The sequence below is a fragment of the Hevea brasiliensis genome, chromosome 15, assembly GCF_030052815.1.
Source record: "Hevea brasiliensis isolate MT/VB/25A 57/8 chromosome 15, ASM3005281v1, whole genome shotgun sequence".
Lineage (NCBI taxonomy): Eukaryota > Viridiplantae > Streptophyta > Magnoliopsida > Malpighiales > Euphorbiaceae > Hevea > Hevea brasiliensis.
In genome coordinates this window covers 73,396,725-73,420,152 of record NC_079507.1, presented here as the reverse complement: position 1 = coordinate 73,420,152, position 23,428 = coordinate 73,396,725, and the positions used below count along the sequence as shown (strand labels likewise).

General features: G+C 35.0%; 2 protein-coding genes across 4 annotated transcripts; one reads left to right on the top strand and one right to left on the bottom strand.

The window, feature by feature from the left end:
* Positions 1–2,917: 2,917 nt before the first annotated feature.
* Positions 2,918–9,964, top strand: LOC110673177 (protein TIME FOR COFFEE). 2 transcript variants are annotated; one of them, XM_021836221.2, is made up of 12 exons: positions 2,918–3,302; positions 3,393–3,854; positions 3,994–4,181; positions 4,286–4,598; positions 4,842–5,265; positions 5,370–5,430; positions 5,546–5,638; positions 5,742–6,009; positions 6,131–6,197; positions 6,299–6,365; positions 6,478–6,837; positions 6,937–9,964. In XM_021836221.2, the coding sequence occupies exons 1-12, from the start codon at positions 3,203–3,205 to the stop codon at positions 9,328–9,330; spliced, it is 4,797 nt and encodes a 1,598-aa protein (XP_021691913.2). In that variant the 5' UTR covers positions 2,918–3,202; the 3' UTR covers positions 9,331–9,964. The 2 variants fall into 2 exon arrangements, with proteins under 2 accessions (XP_021691913.2, XP_021691911.2); XM_021836219.2 differs by having other exon boundaries at positions 4,283–4,598.
* A 6,324-nt stretch (positions 9,965–16,288) lies between these two features.
* On the bottom strand, positions 16,289–22,251 carry LOC110673183 (vacuole membrane protein KMS1). Of its 2 annotated transcripts, XM_021836235.2 has the most exons (9): positions 22,106–22,249; positions 21,840–21,998; positions 20,227–20,438; positions 19,853–19,931; positions 18,824–19,123; positions 17,796–17,953; positions 17,429–17,545; positions 16,967–17,146; positions 16,289–16,789 (listed from the first exon to the last, which is right to left on the bottom strand). In XM_021836235.2, exons 2-9 carry the CDS (start codon positions 21,901–21,903, stop codon positions 16,613–16,615), a joined length of 1,287 nt encoding a protein of 428 aa, XP_021691927.2. In that variant the 5' UTR covers positions 21,904–21,998; positions 22,106–22,249; the 3' UTR covers positions 16,289–16,612. The 2 variants fall into 2 exon arrangements, with proteins under 2 accessions (XP_021691927.2, XP_021691926.2); XM_021836234.2 differs by having other exon boundaries at positions 21,840–22,251.
* Between the last annotated feature and the right edge of the window lie 1,177 nt (positions 22,252–23,428).

The window sequence follows — 23,428 nt, the reverse complement described above, 5'->3', positions numbered from 1 at the left end:
TAAAAAATGGGTCCACATTACTTGCATGCCAGCATGTAAATACTAGGTGACCCATTTACATAATTTTTTAAATCACCCCATTTAGGTATTTCTTTTTTTTTTTTTTAATCATTTAGGTATTTCTTTAATGTAAATATCATACACCCATAATTTAGTTGTCATTAAAATAATATATCTTTTTAAATTTGGTAAAATAATCACATTATACGAGATTCCATATAATAACATTTCTTAGTTGTTTGCCATTTTTTTATTAAGAAATGCTTCTCATATCTTATTCATCCACTAATTAAATACCAAGTGACGAGTATAGCAAGAAATAATCATTCATAAATTATATATATATATATATATTACAATTAAAATAATGAGTATTTTATGGAATTATGGAATTATTAAATTATTAACCACATAATCCTAAACCGTGGAGGTTCTCATAGTAAAAAAAAAAAAGGAGAATGGAGCGTACATTGACGGCTAGGGTTATTATTATATCTTATTTATACGGCGAGGAAGGTAGCCAACGAGACTGCGATGACGTAGCAACGTGATTGTATACGTGGCACCTTCACATGATTTCATGATAGCGGGAGGGAAAGGCCCCTTCAGCCCCATTTGATAAAAAGCGACAAATGCAACGGGAGGGGATCAATTATGGTGGGTCAACCCATTTGATGTAGGGCGCTGTCTGACGTGGCCACAAGGTCTCCCAAAAAAATGTTTCCTTTCTCGCGGTTAGGGATACCATGACAGCGCCTGGTTCGAAAACTTGCTGCTATTGCCTGCTACCGCTATCAAAAATTCCTGTCGTATGTATTAAATGTCACACTGCCTGTAGTTTTACCTTTTCTTTTCTGAAGATAAGATATTTAGGGCCTGTTTGGATTAACTGTTGAATCTGGTGATATTTTTTTAGATATATATTATTCTTGTTAGATATATAATAATATATAGCTGATGATAGCTGTTTTATATTAAGTGTTTGGTAAATTATATTTAGCTGTTGCTGTTAATATGTGAAATGACTAATAAGGGTATATATCATATAATTTATTTTATTATTTAAATAAATATAAAATTATAAATTTATTACATTATATTATTTATTTTATTATTAAATTAAATATATAATTATTAAATTAATATATTATATTATTTAAATAAATATATAATTATTAATCTTTTATATTATATCATTTATTTTATTATTGAAATAAGAAAATAATTATTTTTTTAAGATAATTAAATAATTTTAAAAATATAAATAAAATAATAAAATAATTATTATTGTTAATAGAAAAATTTATAATTAATTTTAAGTTTTTGGATATAAATAAATATTTTATATTTTATGTTATTAATAAAAAATATTTTAACAAAGTTGAAATACATTAATTAAAATATTAAAATTATAAATAAAAAAATAAAAATATTAAAAATATTAATTTTTAAGTTAAATAAAAAAGGATAATATGGTCAAAATAAAAAATAAAATCGAAAACAAACACCCCCTTACTGGCTAGTGAGCGCGGAATAAGTAAAAGGGTAGCAGTGCACGTGTCAAATTTGTAACAAATGACACGTAATGAAGACAAGTTGCCACGCTGGAATTCTATTTTTAATTTATTTTTGTGCACTTGGATGAACCGCGCGATGAGAGCGTGAATCAAAAGCGGGAGTTTTTAGAGATTTTCTTTTCCTTGTTTGGTTACTTAATCCAGGTCACATTTTGCAAATATTTTATGTATTTTCTTTTTAACTGCGGGGTGAAATTTGACCGAGGAAGTAGGTTCTGGCCGAGTGGGACCCAGAAAACGTCAGCAACAAGCTGCCACCATCTGGCGAACGTGAAAATAAGGGCAACGCGAGGAAATAATTCCTAGATAGGGAGGAGGGGGAGAGGGCAGCTGATTGGTGCGGGGTCCACAATTCTCGGAAGTTCCGTGACTGTGACTCGAGTTTCCTAACCAGGCTCTTCTTGGATTTCAGCCGTCGGATGGAGAGCGATCGACGGAAGATACCAGGTCACTGATAAACATGCACCCGAGCCTCTGAGCTCGGTGCCAGCTCGGATATGTTCGCTGGTTGGAATATTTTTTGGGATTTTATTTAAGGTATTTAAATTATGCATGGCCATGTCAGATGGGAATCCAACGGTACAAATGCTTTGTCTTACTCATTATGCTAGATCGCATCCGTCCAATTCCCCAAATTTGGTTGCTTTCACGTGGACCACACTTGTCTTTTTTTTGCAAATATAATGTAATTTACTCTCTCCCTCTCTCAATAATTAAGTCTGATAATTAAAAAAAAAAAAAAAGGAATAATAAAAATAAAGAAACGTGGAACCGAAATAATGGATTTGACCGGTTGGAACGATATTTTCTGCGGTCACCTAGATTCCTTGTGAACGTCATGTTGCTTTTACCAAGGTCTCGGTTACCGGCTATAGCCAGTCACGACATCTCTTTGGGAAATTCAAGGGCTATTTTTATTTTGTTTCAATTTGATCGTGATTCGTGGGTAACCTTTGGTATAGTACAATTTTAATATTTAATTAATTTAGTGATTTCAGAAAACAAAAACAATTAATTTGATCAGTGTTTTTATTTGTTAGAATAAAATAATATAATAATATGAAATAGGTAGTAGCTAGGGATGAACCTGGAAGCTTGAGGATGAAGAAAAAAGATGACACGTGGCTATGTTATGCAGAAAAGTTAAGAGTGCACGGAGGCTAGATGTTTTGACGGTCCAGATTGTGCCATGTTGGTTTTGGTTAGTGTCATAACGTTGGATTTGCCTTTCATCCAACGTCTCAGATGCATACATGTATTGTAGCAAACAATCGTGGCCGTCCAATTTGGGCGAGAGTGGGTTTGGCTGAAAGTGATATAGCTAAAAGGATGAGAGAAGAAGATGTGAGCACAAAAAGAGGACAGAGGAAGATTTGAAGAGAAAGAGGGAGGGGCAAGGGGCGTAGGGAGAGGATAAGTGAATGCAAAGATCTTTCAACTCTGCTTTGTTGAAGATCGTTTATTGTACAGAATCAGCTAAGAAGGCTGAGTATAGCACTGAATCTGCAAATTCAGGTGACTTGCTCTACGTTTCCGGCGAACAATGCTTCGTTTCCGGTGAGTGGAGATAAGAATAATAACCTTCTACCTACAACGGATTTGTTAATTCAAAAATTGAAACAGAGATGGAGAGAAATAGAGAAGCTAGAAGAGTAAGTATGGCCGCTGCCAATGGTTTAGCGTCCAGAAGACGACATAGGAGCGGCAGCCTAAGAGATTCTCCAGGTTCAAAATTTTTATCAGATCTAAACTCTTTGATTAAGATGAAACGCTGTCCTCTCAATTAACTTTTGCTGGGTTATTGTGTCATTGCAGAGGATGATGGGCCGGTGGAGTTGCAGGAATCGGCGAGGCTAAGAGATCGAGTGACTGGGAAAAAGGATCGAGATCGAGATCGGGATAGAGAGCGAGACCGGGACCGTGACAGAGAGAGGGACAGGGACAGGGACAGAGATCGGATAATCAACAGAGGCAAGAGAAGAAGAGGAGACAGGTTGATGCACGGGAGCAATAGAGAAGATGGGGGCGATGAGAGCTCAGAGGAGAGTGTAAATGATGATGAAGACGATGAAGATGATGATGGAGGTGGCGTAGGTAGCTCCATGAGGATGCCCCCACCGAATCCTTCGTCCCTGTCTTCATCTTCTATGTCGAATCATCACCATCGGAAAAGTTTCCCCCCGCCGGCCAAAGTTTTTAGAGCCGCGCCGGCGACGGCCTTGTGGAAGGCACCGGATGAGATGATTGGGGTGTCGGTTCCTAGAAAAGCTCGGTCAGGTAGAGATGTGGAAGAGATTTAAATAGAGAGAAAAACATGGTTGAGATTGTAGTGGATTTAGAAATTTTCAGCTTTCTCCACCTTGGATTCGTAGATTTGCCATTATTGATGTGTTTAATCTGTTGTTTTGTTTTGCAGCCTCTACTAAGAGGTCCCATGAATGGGCTTCAAGTTGTGGAGTTGGTACTGAGCAAATTCATCGGCAAGCTTCCACGTCTCCGGTGAGATCGAATGGACCAAGCGTAGCAGCGATGTTGGCCTCAGCGTCCGCGTCCCCAGCTCCAGTCTCGCCGTCTTCTTCTAATGTTTCAGTTAAGAAGAAGATGGTAGGTCATTTTCTCATCATCTGGCATCTATGCTTTGTGGATTTTGTTGGTTTTTTTTTTTTTTTTCTTCAATCGAGTAACGAGTGTTTTTGCTGTTGTAGAAGCCTAATGGGCCGAAGCAGAGACCGCCGAAATCCTCTTCTAAGTTTACTTCCTCAGCACAGGAGGATATTGAAATCGAGATCGCTGAGGTGTTGTATGGCTTGATGAGGCAGCCTCAGGGACCTACAAAACAAGAAGTTGTTGCAAATGATTCGATGAAGTTTGATTCGAGGGAACTGAGCAACCATAAGTCAACTGGTGATGCAAAATCCAGAGTTTCATCTCCGATCTCCAACTCACCTTCAACCATACCTCATTCATCTTCAATTCCTCCCACTAATTCTAGCTCATCTGCCACTCCCATGTCTGCTATTGGTAAGTTGCCGGAGCGGTTGAGCCATCGAATGCTCAAGTATACTCATTTCCTTTTGACTCTTCCTGCCAATGCTCTCTTTGGTTGCTAAGGAACCCAAGAGAAAAAGGGAAAAATTGGGATCGAGCAAGATTCGCTATTTTCATTTCGTGTTTTATGCAGCAATCTGAAAGAACAGGTTGTATGTTTGGGATTTCTGGGACTTCGCTGATGGTTTCATGTGATTTTTTTTATACAATATGCAGCGCCAAAGAGAAAAAGGCCGCGACCAGTCAAGTACGAGGACGAGCCTCCATCAGTTTATCCTGTGCGGAGTAGTCCCATTTCGTCGACAATCAAGGGGGATATCGACCAGCCTCCCAAAATCGAAAGTTGTTCTCCCAATTTGGATCAGAATTCAGGATCTGCAGCTGAAAATGGCGTCGTTCCACATGATACCACAACCAGTCAAGCTGTTCCGGTTTCAACAGATGCACAGCCGCAACAGCAGCAGCAGGAGCAAGTAATGTCTGAGAGTAATCTGTTGTTAGAGTCGAAACCTTCCGTGCAAGATTCAGAGAATACAGATTTAGCTGTGAACAAAGAGGAGCCTCGATCGCCGAAGAAGGAATCTTCTCATGCTGGCCTTAGATTGGATGATGATCGTGAGAGTCTGACAGCGACTAAAGCGTGAGCATCGAAAAATGAAAGCTTTTGTTCTATTTTTTATTTTCTCAGTAATTTCGAAGGATGGGCTTTGATTTTTTTTTTTTCTTTTTTTTTGTAAACTTCAGGATTTCGACGGTTTCTGATGTTGAAACCCAGCGAGAGGAGAAGTTCCAGATAGATCTGATGGTAGGATCTTTTTTAGAATTCGCAGCTCCAATTCTCTCTTTAAAAATAATTTCAATATGCAATTCCGAAGGGTCTTCTCTGTTTTCCCTACCTCATCGAATTTTTTGGGTTACAGGCTCCACCACCAGTAAGATCATCCCCAGAAAGAGACAGTGAGATTGGCTTTGTGCCTGTAGATCATAAACCTATAATCACAGACGTCGAAACGGTGAATGGGCCCCACCTTTTGTGTCTAGTTTCTCATAAAATAGTTCTGTTAGGTATGATGCAGTATGTGACATTAATGGGTTGATTTCTTGCTTCATGTGCAGGAAATAAAACCGGCGGTTAAAGAAGATGATAAGTCTCTGAAAATTGGAAAAGATGTGTGTGTGGAACCAGAGGAGAAAAAGACAAAACTGGTAGCCGAAGATGTTGAATCGCATAAACCAAATGCTAGTAAAGAGAGGAATATTGATCTGCAGCTTGATTTGGAGAAATCTGATAGAGATAGTGGCGTCGTTACCGGAAGTGGTAACAAGTTGCACCATCATGTTCAGAAACAACAGCAGCAGCAGCAACCAAACACCGAGAAAGCTGGTAATTGGTTTTTTGAAGGGATTTTTTTTTTTTTTTTAACTTGTAGAGAAAATTCTGTTCTCATGAAATTTTCTCAAACTGGATTGCTGATCTAGTGTTTCTTTTTCTGCCTCATCCTCAGCTCAATCAAGTTCTCTTCCTCTACCCATGTCAATGGCTAGTTGGCCGGGTGGGCTTCCTCACATGGGGTATGGTCGGGTGGTTTTGTTTTTGTTTTTTCCTCTTTCCATTCCTACACCAGTGCTTTAGATTCTCTTCTCTGGGGAAATGACACTCATGTAATCGGCAGATATATGGCACCTCTACAAGGAGTTGTATCCATGGACGTGAGCACTGTATCTTCTGCAGCTATACAGGTATCTCACTCCTTGCTATCTTTTTTCTCCAGTCTTTGGTTTCTTTCTTTGAATCTTCTCTCAAATTTATGGTCTTTCTCAATTTTTTTTTTTCCTCTAAAAACTTTTGTAGCCTCCACATTTGCTTTTTAGTCAACCAAGGCCGAAGAGGGGTGCAACGCATTACTACATTGCACGGAATATTCATTATCACCAGCAATTTACAAGGATGAATCCTTTCTGGCCAGCGGCAGCTGGTTCTGCTTTACAATTCGGGGCAAAGGCCTGCAACGTCAATGTGGTCCCCTCAACAGATTTGCATGCTGGTAGGGGTATGAACTCTGTGAAAGAAAAGGGTCAGGGTCTGGCCATCTTTCCTGGTCACACTGGGAAGGAGAAAAGCTCTCAAACTTCGAACATTGTAGACAATGCACAGAGAAAGCAGATTTTGCTTCAGCAACCTCTGCCACCAGGAGCACCTAGTAATATCTTGGTAAGCTTCTTTTCTCGAATTGGCGTATTTTTCAGAGGGGAAGATTGTAAGGGTTGGATTTTTTTAATATTGTTGCTTTTACTTTCCGTTGAATTTCAGCACGGTCCTGCCTTCATCTTCCCTTTGAACCAACAGCAGGCAGCTGCAGTCCGTCCTGGGTCAGTGAAGTCTCCTGTTGCGGGTAGCACAGTTTCATCAAGTGCCTCTAATTCTGCCTCGATTAATGCCACGACGACAGCTGTAGCTGGTGCCACAGCTATGGGCTTCAACTACCCAAATATGTCTGGCAATGAAACCCAGTTCTTGGCAATTTTGCAGAACAGTACATATCCAATTCCAATTCCTGCACATGTAGGGGGGGCGCCAACTTATAGAGGAACCCCCCCTCAAGCAATGCCTTTCTTCAATAATTCTTTCTATTCTTCCCAAATGATCCATCCTCAGCTTCAACAACAGCAGCCACCTATCCCTTACTCTCAGCAAGGCCAACAGGTTCATCAGAACCCAAGCATTTCTAGTGGTTCCTCATCATCCCAGAAGCATTTGCAGAACCAGCAGCAGAGGCCACATGGCAGTGGCATTAATAGTGGTAGTGGAAATTTGCAAGGCTTTCCCAACTCGAAAAACCAACCACCACAGTCGACTCAGATTCAGCAGCGGCAGCAGATGCAGAACCAGAATGTCCCTTATCAAGCTCGGCAACTTGACGGTGAATTAGGCGGTGAAGATAGCCCTTCCACTGCTGATAGTCGAGTCTCTCGTGCAAACATGAGTATCTACGGTCAGAATTTTGCAATGCCTATACAACCACCAAACTTCGCTTTGATGACTCCACCAACAATGGGTGGTGCCACTGCAAGTGGCAATCCAGGTGAAAGGAAGCAGCAGCAACCACAACCACAGGGTTCAAGGGTTGGGATTGAACCTTCTCAGGCTTTTGCCATGCCCTTTGCCTCCATTAATGGAGCCACTACTGCTCCCAGCCTTGATATTTCGTCAATTGCACAAAATCATGCTATTCTTCCTAGTCTCCCAGAGGCTGCAAGGCATGGATATCATGTCATGGCAGCTGCTGCAGTTGCCCAAGCGCAGCAGAAGAAGAATTACCGTGCAGCTGAAGAAGGGAAAACCGGTGGAACTGATGGTTCAAATGTAGAAGAAGAGAGAAAGGTCATACCAGGAGGAAAGGCTCAGGCAAATGCTGGGCAATCAATTGCCTTTTCCCGGCCAGATTTAACAGATACATCTGTTTCGACAATTCCAGGCAATACTGTGATTGATAGCTCAGCACGAACTCTTAACCTTGGTTCTGCTTCTGCTCGGGCCACTGGTTCTGTTATGCCAGCCTCTATCAGCACTGTAAATACTTCTAATATGCAGCAGCAACTGCAGCGGAATCAGCAGCAGCAGCAGCAGCAAATGATTCAACTTCAAAAGCAGCACCAATTCCCAACTGCTTCTGCTCGAAGCAAAACACCGGCAACAAGTAATGGAATTGTGTACACAGATCACATTTCTTCGTCTTCCTCAATGGCTGCCAAGTTCCCTAATGCATTATCTGGATTTCCTCCAATTCTTGTCCAGAGCAACAGTAGTCCAGCTCATTCTCCGCAGTGGAAGAATTCTGTCAGGACCACCCCTTCCCAAGTTCCTTCCCCATCTCTTTCCTCCGCATCACCATCCCTAAAAACCCTTTCCCAACAGCAAGGCCGTGTCCCACAAGGCCACGCACAGATATCTTTTGCAGCCAACCCAAAACCATCAGCTGCACCTCAAGGGCAATCAGCTCCTAATGTTACCCAATCACCTTCTCCTCCTGTGGTAGTTGGCTCTCCAACAACTTCGTCAATTTCTAAAAGTGCTGGTGGGAGCCCAAGGACAACTTCCACTTCCACAAGTAACAAAGGAGCGCAATCATCTACGCTGTCATCTCAGCAGGGCAAGAACTCCTCGTCAGTGCCTGCACAAAAATCATCTCCAGTTGGTGGGAAAAATATTCCTTCAATTCTTGGCCATCCCCATAACTCCCCCTCTACATCTAGCTCTGCTACCAAATCTCAATTGACACAGCAGCAGCAGCAACTACCAAAGCATACTTTGCAGCCGGCCCAGATGCTATACAATAGCAGTTATATGCAAGCCCAAGTTCAACATGCTGCAAGTTCAACGCATACAACGCCAGTAGCAAGCGGATTTTATTTCCAAAGACACCGCAGTGATCAGCAGCAACAGCCACAGGGCTCATCAGTTACCTCAGCTGGGATGTTGTGTTCTACTGTGTCACTTCCCAACACCACCACTACCGATCCTGCAAAGGCAGTAGCAGCTGCTGCTGCTGCTGCAGCAGCAAGCAATATGAAAGGTGGTGGTCTTATCCATGCTCAGTTTGCCGCTGCACAGTCCTCGGGGAAGCCGCATCTTGTACCTGGGTTCCCTTATGTTCATGCTGTTCAGGTGAAGCCAGCGGAGCAGAAACAACCTGCTGCAGAGTAGAAACATGTCTCCATTACTTAACATGGCAAGCCCCAGGCGGGAAGCTATGGAGAGAGCAATTAAAGCTGAACAAAATTTGGGTGAACGAGGATTGCATGCCCTTTGGCAGTGAGAAGAAATTAGAGAAATGATGAATATCGACGGAAGCATGCATTTCGGATTAGAACCCATACTTTTGAGGGAGGAAGTTGAGCCAGTGCGAATGGTCGTTTGCAATGTCCATTGATCTCCGTATATTTGTGTTCATAACCTGACGAGGTTAAATCTTCAGCTTTCCAATTAAGTTCAATTGGTTTGATGTGGCATGAGAACGGAGGACGAAGCAAAGTCAAAAGTTTGACGGAAGTTTTTTAGGGGGAAGATAATGGTGAAGATTGAGGGGAGGGGAAGAGAAAAAGGATCTACTACCTTTCTTCTTTTTGGGATAGCAATGGAGGATTTTTCTTTTTCACTTAATGTTAGATTTTTCTTTCTTTTTCTGGGGTTCTAATATTATTTTCCAGAAAGAACAGTAGACAATCTCTTTAGAACATATATATATATATGCGATGGAGGGTGTGTATGTATATGTCTGGCGCATGTAAGGGTAAAACCCTCAGAGTTTTTTTTTTTATTTAAAGAATCTCTTCCTTTCTTCGTTCTCTTGATGCCATCGCCATGTTTTAAATTTTTTTCCTTCTGCTGTGCCAAGTCCAGCTCTATTAAAAGACTAAAGAGACGGAGAAATTAATGGCAGAAGGGTTGGGTTCAAAACTCTAGAGTTTTGCAGAAGGGTCTGAAGTGGTAAGTGGTAGCTCTTCCACTCCAATTTTGGGCGGATGGGCATTTTCATTTTTTGTTTTGTGCTTGTGGGCCACATCTTTTTTTTTTTTTTTTCATCAGAGCCGAACTTCGCCACTGGGTCTATGATGTCAGTGTGTGTCTGTATATACATACACGTAGATACTGTCTCTCATTTGAGAAAAGTGGTTGTTGAAAGCCGTGAGTCTCTTTGTTGTCGGTATCTTACACGTGTCCTACGTACATATATATTTTTTCGTGGATGTGATGCCTTTATCTTTTTTAATTAACTAACTTTATTCTTGTTACAAAACAATCCCAACTTATTATAATATCTTATTTTCAATAGTAGTATCTAACATCTATCTTCCATAATACATGTTCGGTTTCCAATTTCGCCCCTTTCCTAGTGGGCCCTTTGAGAGAGCTGCACTGGCCCCACTTTCTTTCTCTTTCCTTGGTAAAACACTCTCTCCTCTGCCTGGTCCTACTTGCCCAATTGGGCCATGTTTTCTGACATCTTGCCTGTCAGTTTGACTGTAAAGCTGTTCTCATCTGCACACGTGTTCTCACGTCCTTTTATTTTTTTTTAAAAAAAATAATAATAATAATAATTTATCTAATAGATAGTGAAGAATCAGTGGGGAAGGAGACTTTATGCTGCAAAACATGGAATTAAAATTGCCCACTAGAAAAAGAGTTTCAAAAGGGTAAAAAAAGAGTTGAATTTTAGTTAAAAATACTTTGGAAAACAATTAATAATAATGATTGGTAAGATGTAATTATAATATAATTTTTAAAGGGTGGATTTTCTTTTTTTTTTTTTCTTGAGAATTACGTAATTTTTTATTTTTATAATTTAAAAAAGGAGTCCCCACAAAGAGAATCAATTAATGGAAAGGACAGCCCATGCCACTTTACTATTAGAGTATGGGTTGAACATTGCAAGATTACGTTATCCTACATCAGGATTAGGTTATCCTAACCTCCTGACCCCACATTCACCCCCATAAGTTTTATTAATGCTCTCTCTCTCTCTCTCTCTCTCTCTCTACTCTTCAATTGCCTACATCTCTTGATTATTTTTTCTATAATTCACAATGAATTTTGGAGTTCTCTTTATAATGAAAGTTCATATAAGAGACTTTGTTATTCTATTTTGTAGTTAATTAATTTTATATATCTTTATTCTTATCAAGATTTTTTTTTTTTTTAATATTACTCCAATGGATATAACTTTTATAAATAGTGAATATCTTTACCTCAATTGAGTTTTATTTTTCAACTTCCACTATTTTCATATTTACGGTATATGATTTAGGAAATAATTAAAAAAAAAATCATGTCACAAAATAAAATAAAATACATGAACATGTGTGAACAAGGTGTTGACTGCAGCAAAGGTCAATATTTGATCATGACATATAAGAATGATGATCATATTGGTGTTGAATTTGTAACCCATAATAGGAGGCAAGAGAGACATGCTAATTCTCAAGCTATTATGTCTTTGTTGAGATTCGAGATTATAAAGTTTTAGAGTAACATTATTCCAACAAGCTATTATCTATTAATAACATCTAAAATATTTTTCTTTTTTTGAAAAATATATTTTTTTAATTTAATGGTATCGTATATCAAATTATGAAATAGATACTTAAATATGATTATTATACCCTATAAAAATTTTAAAAAATACTATTGTTTTTTTTTATGTTGAATTCAAATCTTGATATTTATGGAAGTATCTATAAGTAAAAAAAAAAAAGTTTGGTTTTTATAGAATTATTGAAGAAATTATTGTATGAATTGAATATATAAGTAAAATGAAATGGGAATATTTAAAAAAAAAAAAAAAAAGGGAAATGGGAATGTGGGCAACACCAAGAGTCATCATCATAAAAAGTAAGTTAGACATAAATGGAGGGGACCCTCAGTCCTCACCATTCAAAGCTTCAGAGAGAGGCCACCACATTAGAGGCATTTCTTTGCAGTGGACAGTGGTGTAAGATTCATCAATGATTCAATTGGATAAGCAAACAAAAGAGTAAAAGTCCCCCTTATATAATGATGGGACAATTTCATGGCAGGGATACCCCTATCTACATGGAGTAAATGGGGAAATTTGTCCAATTACTTGTTTCCCTCTTGCCCTTATCATGTGTATATATATATATGTAATGTGTATGTACATAGGTTCAAGATGTCAACATATATCTGGTATGATATGATGTATTGATATTTTTTTTCCTAAAATAATGTATGATTGGAAAATAACAATTGTCTTTAGTTAACTTGGCATTTTTTTTAATTTACTAAAACACAATAGTATTTTTAATCTAAACCATTGTTATTGGAGATATTTGAGTGAAGAAAATCTAGCAAAATATTGTACATAATAAATGTGGACCCAGGCTGGGGTAGAGCAGGGTAAGTCTATGACTTTAAATTTTGATTTAAAATATATATTTTTAATTTATAAAAAATAAATAACTATTTATTTAATAAAATTATTTAAAATTTAATTTTAAATAATTTAATTATTTAGTTAAAAAGTGATTGAAAATAATTTAATTTATGAAAATAATAAAAAAGGTATATCATTGAATTTTATAATTATTAAAATGAAAATAATATTAATATTTTTAAAAATTATTAAAATAATATAATTTTTTAATTAATTAAATAATATATTTAAAATAAATAGAGAAATTACAAGCGAGTAGGACCTTATGTATCATTTATGATTTATTTTAAATTTTTTTTTCTAATTTATAAAGTAAATTAAATATTAATTTATTTATAATTTTTATATATAAATAAATTTGATCAATTTATAAATCAAACTAAATGCCCTTTAAATATTTAGCCGTAAATTTAATAAAACATAAAGAGAAAATATTGTGAATAAAAGTACAAGCATTTTATTTTAGACTATAATTTTATATAAAAATAAATTTAATAATTTTTAAATTAAATATTTATATTAACATACATATATAATTAAAATTAAAAAAAAAAACATATTTTTAATGCAAATATTTAATTAGTATAGCATATTCTTCATAATTAATCAAACCTTTTTGTGATTTGGCAACTAATCAGTAATTATTTTTTCTACTTTGGATAGTCAAATTCTTTCTAAAAGCATTTTCAACGTAAAAAAAAAAATTCAATGGCTTCAATCCATCCATTTTCTCGTCGCGTTATGAAATGTTATCACTGTTCCACTGCATAATTTTCCCACCGAAGGGCATTTCAATTTCCACATTTAGGGTGGCCAAGCTGAATGTGGCGCCGCCCCACCCACCATGAAAGGAAGTGGGTCCTTAGGTTTACCGGAGATTTCGGTATGGGTCCCTCAATCACCTCTTATAACATACCTACAGGTACAAGATACAGCTTCTGCATCGAGATTCAATGAAAGAGTCGGCTGCCAGTTACCTTCTAATCCACAGACCGCAGGGAAATCAGATACTAGAATTTCAGGTGAAACCCAAATTCAACCCTTGCCTGAGACTCCACAACTTCATTTTACATATATATGTTGTTAGGTTCTCTGCCAACGTCACAAAAGCAAGGTAACCGTTTTACTAAACATTTTCACCCGCCGCCGGTAATTAGCTGCTCCTGGAATCTGCATTCAAACCAAAAACCCAAGACACTTTATCATCACTTTCTCTGCTAAATGCATCAATCTGATTCGATTTTTGAGCACTTGCTGCAAATTACGAACTCATCCTCCGCCTTACAAAGTCGTCAGATTGAAAGCCTGGTCTGTTAATTTTGTATGATGGAACTGGGACATGCTATCGTCGTCGAAAACGTTGTCATTAACTCGTAAGTTTGAATTCTTGTCCTAAAGTTTTGATGGTTTAATTTAATTTAATCGCGCTAAGCATTACCGGAGAAATGATTATGCATTTGATTATTAGTGTTAATCATAATCAATAATAATTCCAGCAGTTTATGCCAATTATGTCATACAATTGCAGGCCATTATTATGAAAATATACTAATAAAAATAAGTATTAAATTTAAAAGCAATTTATTTAAAAAATATTAATTTTATATTATTTATTATTATGATCACCTTGAAGTCAATTCATTGAACTCATCCATTGATAACAGTGGGAGGGTTATGCAAGACAAGGCATTATTCTCTTTTATTTTCTCTTTATTATTATTATTTTTTTTTAATTACATTTTTAGAGTTATTCATGTTCTTTTGGATTACATCAATTATAAAAAAAAATACGTTAGTAACTTATATAAAAATAAAAATTTTATTAAAATTATCATAATTTTAATAGATATTTACTTTCTTATTAAATTATTTATGTGCTTATCTACATAAAAAAAAAAAGTTGATTCATAATTGAAAAAAAAAGACTTTATGAATTAATTAAATGAGGTCCATTAATCCACTTGCAATAATGGAAGGAAGTATACTTTAAAGAATTCTTAATTAAAAAAGCAATTATGAACTTAAAAATATAATAATAATAATTAATTTATAACTTCTCTTTTTAATTTTCTTCATCAGAAAAGACAAGAATACTTCAAATCATAGTGGGGCAATGGCTTATTTAAAAGTATTCTTCTTTAAATTAAATATAGTAAATCAAATATTTTATATTTTTAAAAAAATTAATTAATTTAACAAGAAAGTATATAAAACAATACTTATGTATATATATATATATATATATATATATATATATCCATTGTTAAAAAAAATGTATTTGTATTGTCTTAACTCTTAAGACAAAGAAATTGGATCAGCCTGGCCATTATTTATATACATGATGAGCAAACCAGACCACTCTTTGTCTCCTGTTCATATTATTTCATATAGCTTTTTTTTTTTTTTAATATGGTCATGACTCATCTTTTCATTTAATTAAATATGTCTTCTATGTGGTTAATATTTTTTTAATTAATAAATTAAAGTGCATTTTAAGAGAAGGGTGCATCATAGTGGGAATTTTTTAATAGAATTTAATATCTAAAACTATATGACTGGGTCACTGAATATATATATATATCTTATTTGTTGTATTTTTAAATTAATTAATTATTAGAATCAATACCAAATATTATTCTTAATTCCCAAGGCTATGAGAAGTTGTGAGTCATACTAGTTAATTATTTTACAATCCATAACATTGTTTATATTTTGAGAATCAACTAGTTAATTATTTGGAACTATTAGGGATTATCAATATTCAATACAAAAGAATAGGAATATTTAATACTTATCTTCAGAATCATATCATATGACACATGAACACACATTTCTAAACATATGATGACTGCACTGTCCCTCATATTTTATTACCAACAAATTTATAAAATTCTTAATTTCAGTTCATCAATTATTGATTTTTTTTTTAAAAAAGCATTTTCTATTTACTGGGTAGTGGCCCCAGTGGGGGAGATAGTGTTAGAAGAAAAAGATAATATAATAAATTTCAAGAAATGAAAATGCCCATAGAGTTGAATCTCAAAGCAAAAATCATAGCTGAGTAGGAGGGAGCCCTAAGTATTGTACAATGCAGATAGGCCTTGAGAAACTCATACACAACTTTGACCATACTTTCTTTTTATAGAAAATTTTTTTTCTTTATATCATATTATATTTAATATTTAAGTTTTTATATTTTAAAAAATAAATAAAATTATTTTTAAATATTGATTATATCACACTTTTTTCCCTCCATTCATTTTACTTTAAGAGTCAAAAATATAAATAAAAGACAAATATTATTAATAATAAAAAAAATTTAAGAATAAACATATTTATAATGATAGAATTTAAAATTAAAATAATAAATTATTTGAAAGGGTATAAATGTAACTTTATTATTTATTAATAGTAAAAATTAAAAAAATAAATAAAATAATCAAAACTTAAAATATTTTCATTCGTTTTTTAGAATATAAAATTTCAAATATTAATTATGGTATAACATAAAAAATAACGAACGTTTTGCCCCATATAACCTATTCTTTTAACATTAGTTAAATGCTCCAAATTAAGCATGACTGAAGCCAAAAGGTTAGGTTGATACAAATACATGAAGGCGGTTCTGCAATCCTCATGTACAACATAACTACATAAGATTAGTGTCAACTGCTTTCTTTAAAGTTAAAGAAGAGAAGGTACTCAAATCCATAAAGATCAATAACATGTATTGTATTCCAAAGAATTCTAATACGCTTCCATTCCCAATTTCACTATTTTGCTTAACAATGGGCAATAAAAGTACCCTAAACAATGGTTTACCCCAATTTTTGTGAGACGGGACTTAGTCTTCCTATTTCTATACAAGCTACTAACAGGGATTTCCCCATGTAAATAGATTTTTGGAGTGACTTGGGAAAGAGCTGTCATACTCTAATTGTAATGAGGTAAGGAAAAAAGAAAAAGTCGAGGAAAGAAAAAGCAACTTTCAATGTTGGTATGTTGCCTGTTTATCAAGATGCTTCTGGTCAGATTCTAATCTGAATGTGTTGAAGAAGACACATTATTTGTCAATTCAGCTAGCTCCTTCTCCTGCTGCTTTTTCAAATACTCCTGTGCAGTTGCAGTCACAATCTTGAAAAAGAAGTTCACGAGCATGAGCCACACAATGGTGTTCCACACTGCAGCAAAAGAGAAATCCCATTTTTTCACCTGGAAGGAACAAACAATCAAGATATGTAATTAGACAAAAGATACGAAATCAAATCAGATCATTAGTACAAAATATGCAGAGAGCTTGAAAAGCTTTTGTTTGCAATGAAAATTGAACATTCTACAACTGATCCACACAAGGATGTACTTGATGGTTAAATAATGTGTCCCGAGTACCTTGTTATTTGAGGGTAGGGGTGGTGCAGGTGCCATATATTTTTCTTTAACTGAATGCAGTTTGGCTATGACGCTGGGCAGGACAGAATCCAAACCGGGCACAAAGCTGAGTACCCAGATCAACTCATTCTCTATCCAGTCAAGGAGTTGATTGTTACAGACAGATATAATAAAAATTGTCTGCAGAAAAACAAAAACAAAAACAATAAGAAAGCACAGACACATTAGCACTTCAAAATAAAACCAAGATCTAACACCTTTCACGAAAGTAACATAAGAATTTTGGTCTTTATTCTCCTTCCACTTCAATCATTTAGTGCAATAGACTTGCAACCAAAAGTTCAAAGTAATATATTCCAAGCAGCAAACTAAAGAACTGCAGCTTCCAAGTAGTAAAAGCAACAAAAACTAGTCTAAATAATCAAATGCTCCAAGATCCAAAAACTAGAGGATACTACAAACCTGTATATGAGTTTTCACAATTGCTTTCCCAATCAATGTTGCAAGGAAAAACTTCCAAAATGAAATCCCAAACTGTCCACACATAATGCCAGCGAGGTCGAATAAGGGATTTGGCACCTAAATTAAAAGATATTATAGTTCATCAGCAACTTGCAAATTAATAAACAACGGAAAAACCACAAACGGATAATAAATCAAGGTCAACTTTTACTCAACAAATCCTGTTTTACAACGCATAGAGAGTAATAATGCTTTTGAAATGGGTATATGAGTAGGCCATAACAAGAAATCACTAACAGGAAAAACGCATCATATCAATTTTCTAGAGAAAATGTACTGGAAAATATGGTTGGCGGGTCATACTAACCGAAGCAAGTATTAAAATTGTGAAGAAGTTCAAATGTTGAGAATGAGACAGAAGCCAGCATTTGATTGTATTGAGGTAAGTAGCCATGATTCCATTATCTTCGGATGAGGAAGCATTCAATTCTTCCATGGCATCCAATTTACCACCTGATATACGTGCTGCATAAAGTGAATGTATTAATACCCAATAAAAATCATGTAGTGATGTCAATCAGTCTTCACATATAGATTCTGCTGTTACCAAACTATTGATGGTGAAAAGTAGAATGGAGGATCAAAAGAACAAGCATTTTTCTTATATGATTTACAAATAGAAATGCACTTATTCAGGAAAAAAATTGAACCATAGTTAGTATCCACTAATAACCACACACATAAGAAAAATGGCAAAGTATCTGTAGTATGTTTCATTAGTATCAAATTCAAATTCCACCAACTTCAACTAAAAACCAGCAAATGTGGGAAAAGCATCATAGTCGTGATACGACAACATGCCTATTCTTAAACCAGCGTTCTTTCAATAATATGAGATCAGCATATCCTATTTTACATAGCTTCGGCGTTCAGGAACACAGCATGGCACTCGTGAAGTATTTAAAATAGAACTTCATTCATTACTTCCTTTTGTTGGCAAGGTCCGTTTGACATGTGCCACTGTCATAGCAGAAATGATGCAAGATACCCTTGTAAACTCATGAAACATTTCACAGATACAGCATTCATTCTGAAGTAACTTGTAATTTGAAGATACAGGGACACATAAAGAAAATGCTTGATCTAAGTTCATTTTCAGGAAACAGATTTCAGAACAATAACCTATGACATTTTGGCTTCAAAAATAAAAAGGCTTTCAGAAAATCCATTCTTACAGTATGATATCAAACTATGCATGTAGGCCACTGGTGCAAAAACAACCATATAAGTGTTTCTCCTCATATGAACCCCGTATTAACTCCTTTGAACAAGTTCTTAATTGGATAATTTTTCAGCTACATAAGGAAGATACCAAACACGAAACTTAAAGCATACCTGCTCTTGAGATAAAATAAGGAGGAAGCTCTCCAAATGCTGTCCCCAATCCCCATAAAACAGCTTCTACCTGGACCTGTGGCAATATGCTACTAAGTGGAACCCGCAACCCATGAGATGTTGGAAACACCGGGTCTCCAAATTCATGGCAATCTTTATCAAGCCATGAAGGACCTCTTTTCAGCTGTATTGTATCATACACGGCATTTTTTAGATCAACTCGGCCACACTGCATTGCTTTTATTGTGAACAAGGCAATATGTGGACCCAGATAGAGGACAAATGTGTGCAAACCAGATCCTGGAAATTAATAAGAAAAAAGGAGAGATCAGATCAAGAAAACTGGAAATCTAGATCTGCAATTGGACTATACAATCAGAACAACGCGAATAATGCATCTGAAATCGTAATTTTTTAACTACTAGTTAATCCCAATCTCTCCAGAGAATTTCTTTGATGAATAAACAAGGCAAATGGGTCCAAAAGATCATGCAATAAACTAAATCAACACAAACTTTACAAGCAAAGTACACTTAAATGAAACAACCATGCAGCTTGAATTTCATATTCACAACTAAGACAGAAGGATAAAACAAGGCCCTCATCTTAGTGCGATGTTGAGTTTTATAAATTAACAACCTCAGTATACAAGATTTTATTTACACATGAATTGTCTTCAATCATGTACATGGCACCAAGAAAATGACCAATGAAAAACACCATAACCACCATGGTTTATAATCGAACAATAATTGCATCCATATTTGCTCATTTCGAAAACTGATATTAGGCAAAAATCAAAACCAATATTAACAAAATCCATACTGAATTAAACTCTGCTGGTAAATGCTATTTTGTTATTGATTACCTATTGAGCATTATAGAGGAATTTTCTTGTCAAAACGACAAAACCTAGTATAGATATGGCATCAAATCAAAAGTTGGCTGCAAATTTAAATAACTTATATCCTCAGGGTTAGTTCTACCAGCATAGAGCTCTTGATATTAATCCATATAAATTTTTCTTACCAAGACCAATTGAGGATGCAACACCAAGGGCAATCCACCACAATCCAAACCGCAAATAATGAGAAAGTTCCTCAATATGCTGCAAAGACATGTCCCCAGAAGTGATCAATATTTCCAATTATCTATCTTGTAACAAATAAGATGATAAATGTTAAGAAAGGATTTGATGCCAACAAAAGGAAAAAAGAAAACATAATTCTTATCTAGATTTTATTCACATGTGGTGATGCGATTTAAATTTTTGTATTTGCTTCCATTAAATTACCATGATAATATCAAAACAAAAATAAAGAAACCTCTCAAACACATAAGGAAAAGTATATGCTCTGCTTTCATCTGAACATATGAAAACCTAGAACAACCTACAACAGTACCTTTTCATGAGGGCCATCAATGGTCAGAAGGAGAATTCCAAGTGAGACCACCACAGTGCTTAAAAGCATTAACCAACCACCTTTTGCCAAAAGGTAAATCACCAACTGCTTAAAATACTGAATCATAGCCAGAATGAAAAATTTCATCGTTTTGAAAGGCTGTGTCGTCAGTGTCAGATTTTCAAGCTCCTGTTGATACCTCTCATGAAGATCTGCAAAATATGCAATTGTTTAGGTAACAAAATTTGGTAAAAGAACAAAATTTCCGTTCCTTCAAATCTAGACAAGTTGTGGTTTTCCTTCTATTCCACTGTCTCGAATTAAAGAAAAATCACATGGTTTTCCCACTAAAGGCAGACAACACCACCACCGCCATTTTATCCAAAAAGAATGCGTTATAAAGAACAATGACCTTGTTAGGAAATTGAACTTACCCAGAGCGGAAAAAACCAACCATTCACATCTATCTCTGCTTCTCTAAGGGCATATCAAATAAATGGCTATTAAATGAAAGCATACACTACCAACTTGTTATGATCCCAATCACTGAGTAACAACCTCTGAGAGATTAATAAGTCTCTAGCTCCCTTCCGCTGCAAGCAGGTTCTACCAATTGATATGAATTATTGAGCAACATGAGTCATTGAGGTTTAACCATGTGAGGAATAAGCCACCCAAGTAGAACGCACCCTTGAAAATCGGCTAACAAGGAAGAATGCCTACGGACTTATTAACCACCAAGTTGTTCCAGTGGGATCATAACACAACTATTCTGCGTGTGATATAAATGAAGGTGGAATGCAGCACTTCTAAGCTTTTATTGAATTATTCTCTTATGTTGCCTTACGCCCACCAGAAATCCCAACCCCACCATATGCCTAAATGGCCTAGATTATCCTGTCTACAGCTACAAGTTTATATATATATATATATATATATATATATATATATAATTGTGACAAGTGGCAGTACATTAACAGCAATAACATCTGATGCAAATCCTCAAGATATTAACTTTAACGAGAAAATCCTTTGTACTACAATTACAACAACTCCATTGAACATGGCATGTTTAGGCTGATATATATTCTCTTAAGAATGCAATATGATTAATAGGTTAACCGCACCAACCCCACCCCCCCCCCCCCCCCCCCCCCCCCTCTCAAAAAAAAAAAAAAAAAAAAAAAACAGTTTTAATAATTTCGTTGTTTGCTACTGTAATAACCTACAAGCATTAAAATCCCCCTGCTTTAAAATATCCAAAAGCTAACTCAAGCTTTAAGGGGAAAAAATTACAGAACCATTCAAGTAAAAAAGCCTTCAATTTAAATCACACCATTAAGAAAAAAAAATCTCAAACTTCAATAATAAACCACGAAAAAAAATAGAATTTTTAAATTAAGCCATAGATCGGATTACGTGAGTGAAAAAACACCCGGATTCCAGTTCTACCATAGATATTTCGCAAAACAAATCCAGCCAAATTTGAAATTCAAATTTGATTTTTTTTAAAAAAAAAAAAGGATTTTGATACCATAAGCACAAAATTAACAGCGACGATAATATATACGTCGTGCGTATAACGAAGAACAAGTTGAAAGCGAAAGACTTGCCTGGGATTGATATATCCATATTTTGAGAAGAAGAGGTTGCTCCTTTGCCGGAACCCATTACCATCACATACTATAATAAAAATCTCCGACCTTTTCAGCTCTATCTATAAATCTTCCAATACAAATACTAAATGGGTTTGTTTAGGGATAGATTTCGATCTAGCAAAATCAGCAGATGGGTATAAAATGAATTACTATGTGGAATTTGCAGCGAACATTTTTGAGTTAAAATTACTGGTTTGGAAAGAAATTGGAGATCCAAATACCAAAAAAAAGACACGAAAATTCAGAGAACAAAGTGCATAAGGGGAGCTTGCGTTGAGATCTCGCAGCGGAGGCTTTTGTCGCCCTCTCTCCTCTCTGAGATAAAAGCGAGTCAGTCCTCTCTGCGCTGCGCATAAAATTTCTACCTGTTGTTATCTCATTTATTTTTGAAGAAAATAGGTTAAAAAAAAAAAAACCTGCAACCTAGTATTACTATATTACCCCCGAATTGCATAATTAATACGTGCATGATAAAAAAAATTATTATCCATATAAATTTTAATTTTTTAAAAATATAATTATTAATTTAAATTTTTTAAATTAATATAAATATTAATAAAATAAAAAAATTAATATAATTTTTTTAAAATATTTAAAATATTAAAAACTATAAAGATAATTAATCTTATTAATTTTTAAGTTTTAATATGGATAATTTATTAATAGATTGATTTATCTTCACAATATTCTAATTTCACATGCTTGAAAGTAAATATAAAATTATTGCTTTATCAATAGTAGCAATCATTCTGGTCAACTTTTTTAGCAAAGATATAATTTTTATTTATAAATAACTATATAATATTTATAATAATTTTTTAAAAAAATATTAAGATATTAAAATAAAATATTTTATCATATGATGATTAATAACTGTAACTTAGTTTAATTTCAAAATTATTCTCACTACAAAAATACTTTAATAATATTATTTTTTTTGTTAATTGAAAATCTCCAATATCATATTATCAGTGTGATAATGTTTTGAGATTTCAAGCATAAATTTTCTAGGAAGGTTGTCGTCTAGGAATAGAATCCATGTCAAGGGTCCGCATTAATTTTCTTGCAAATGGTAGTATTTGATGGATCTCAAACTCGCTTGCCTTTCCTTCTAAGAATAGAAAGCCAACCATGAAATAATTACTATAATGGTATTTTTCATTTTATTATAATCACAATCACGTGGAGTATACTAATTTGTCCTAATGCGTCCTATCCACGCCAACAAATAGAATCACTGGCCTTTAATCTAATCCAACGTTGTTTTTTAATAATTATAGGTCATGTGAGTAGCACATGATAACATCTTATCCTGTATTGCCGAGTCAAAAATAAAAATATTTTTCAATTAGTGCCCAAACTTGAAGGGCTGTTGCCTGTTTTTTGGGCATGTGCCGTTGCTGGCTGGGGACCAAGCCAATTGCCAAATAGGACACAGCAGAAATAATGCCTTTTGCTTATTGCCAATCGATAGAGCAATATAATAAATTAATTAACTGCAAAAAAAAAAAAAATCAAAGATAAGAATTTTATGTTGTTGCGAT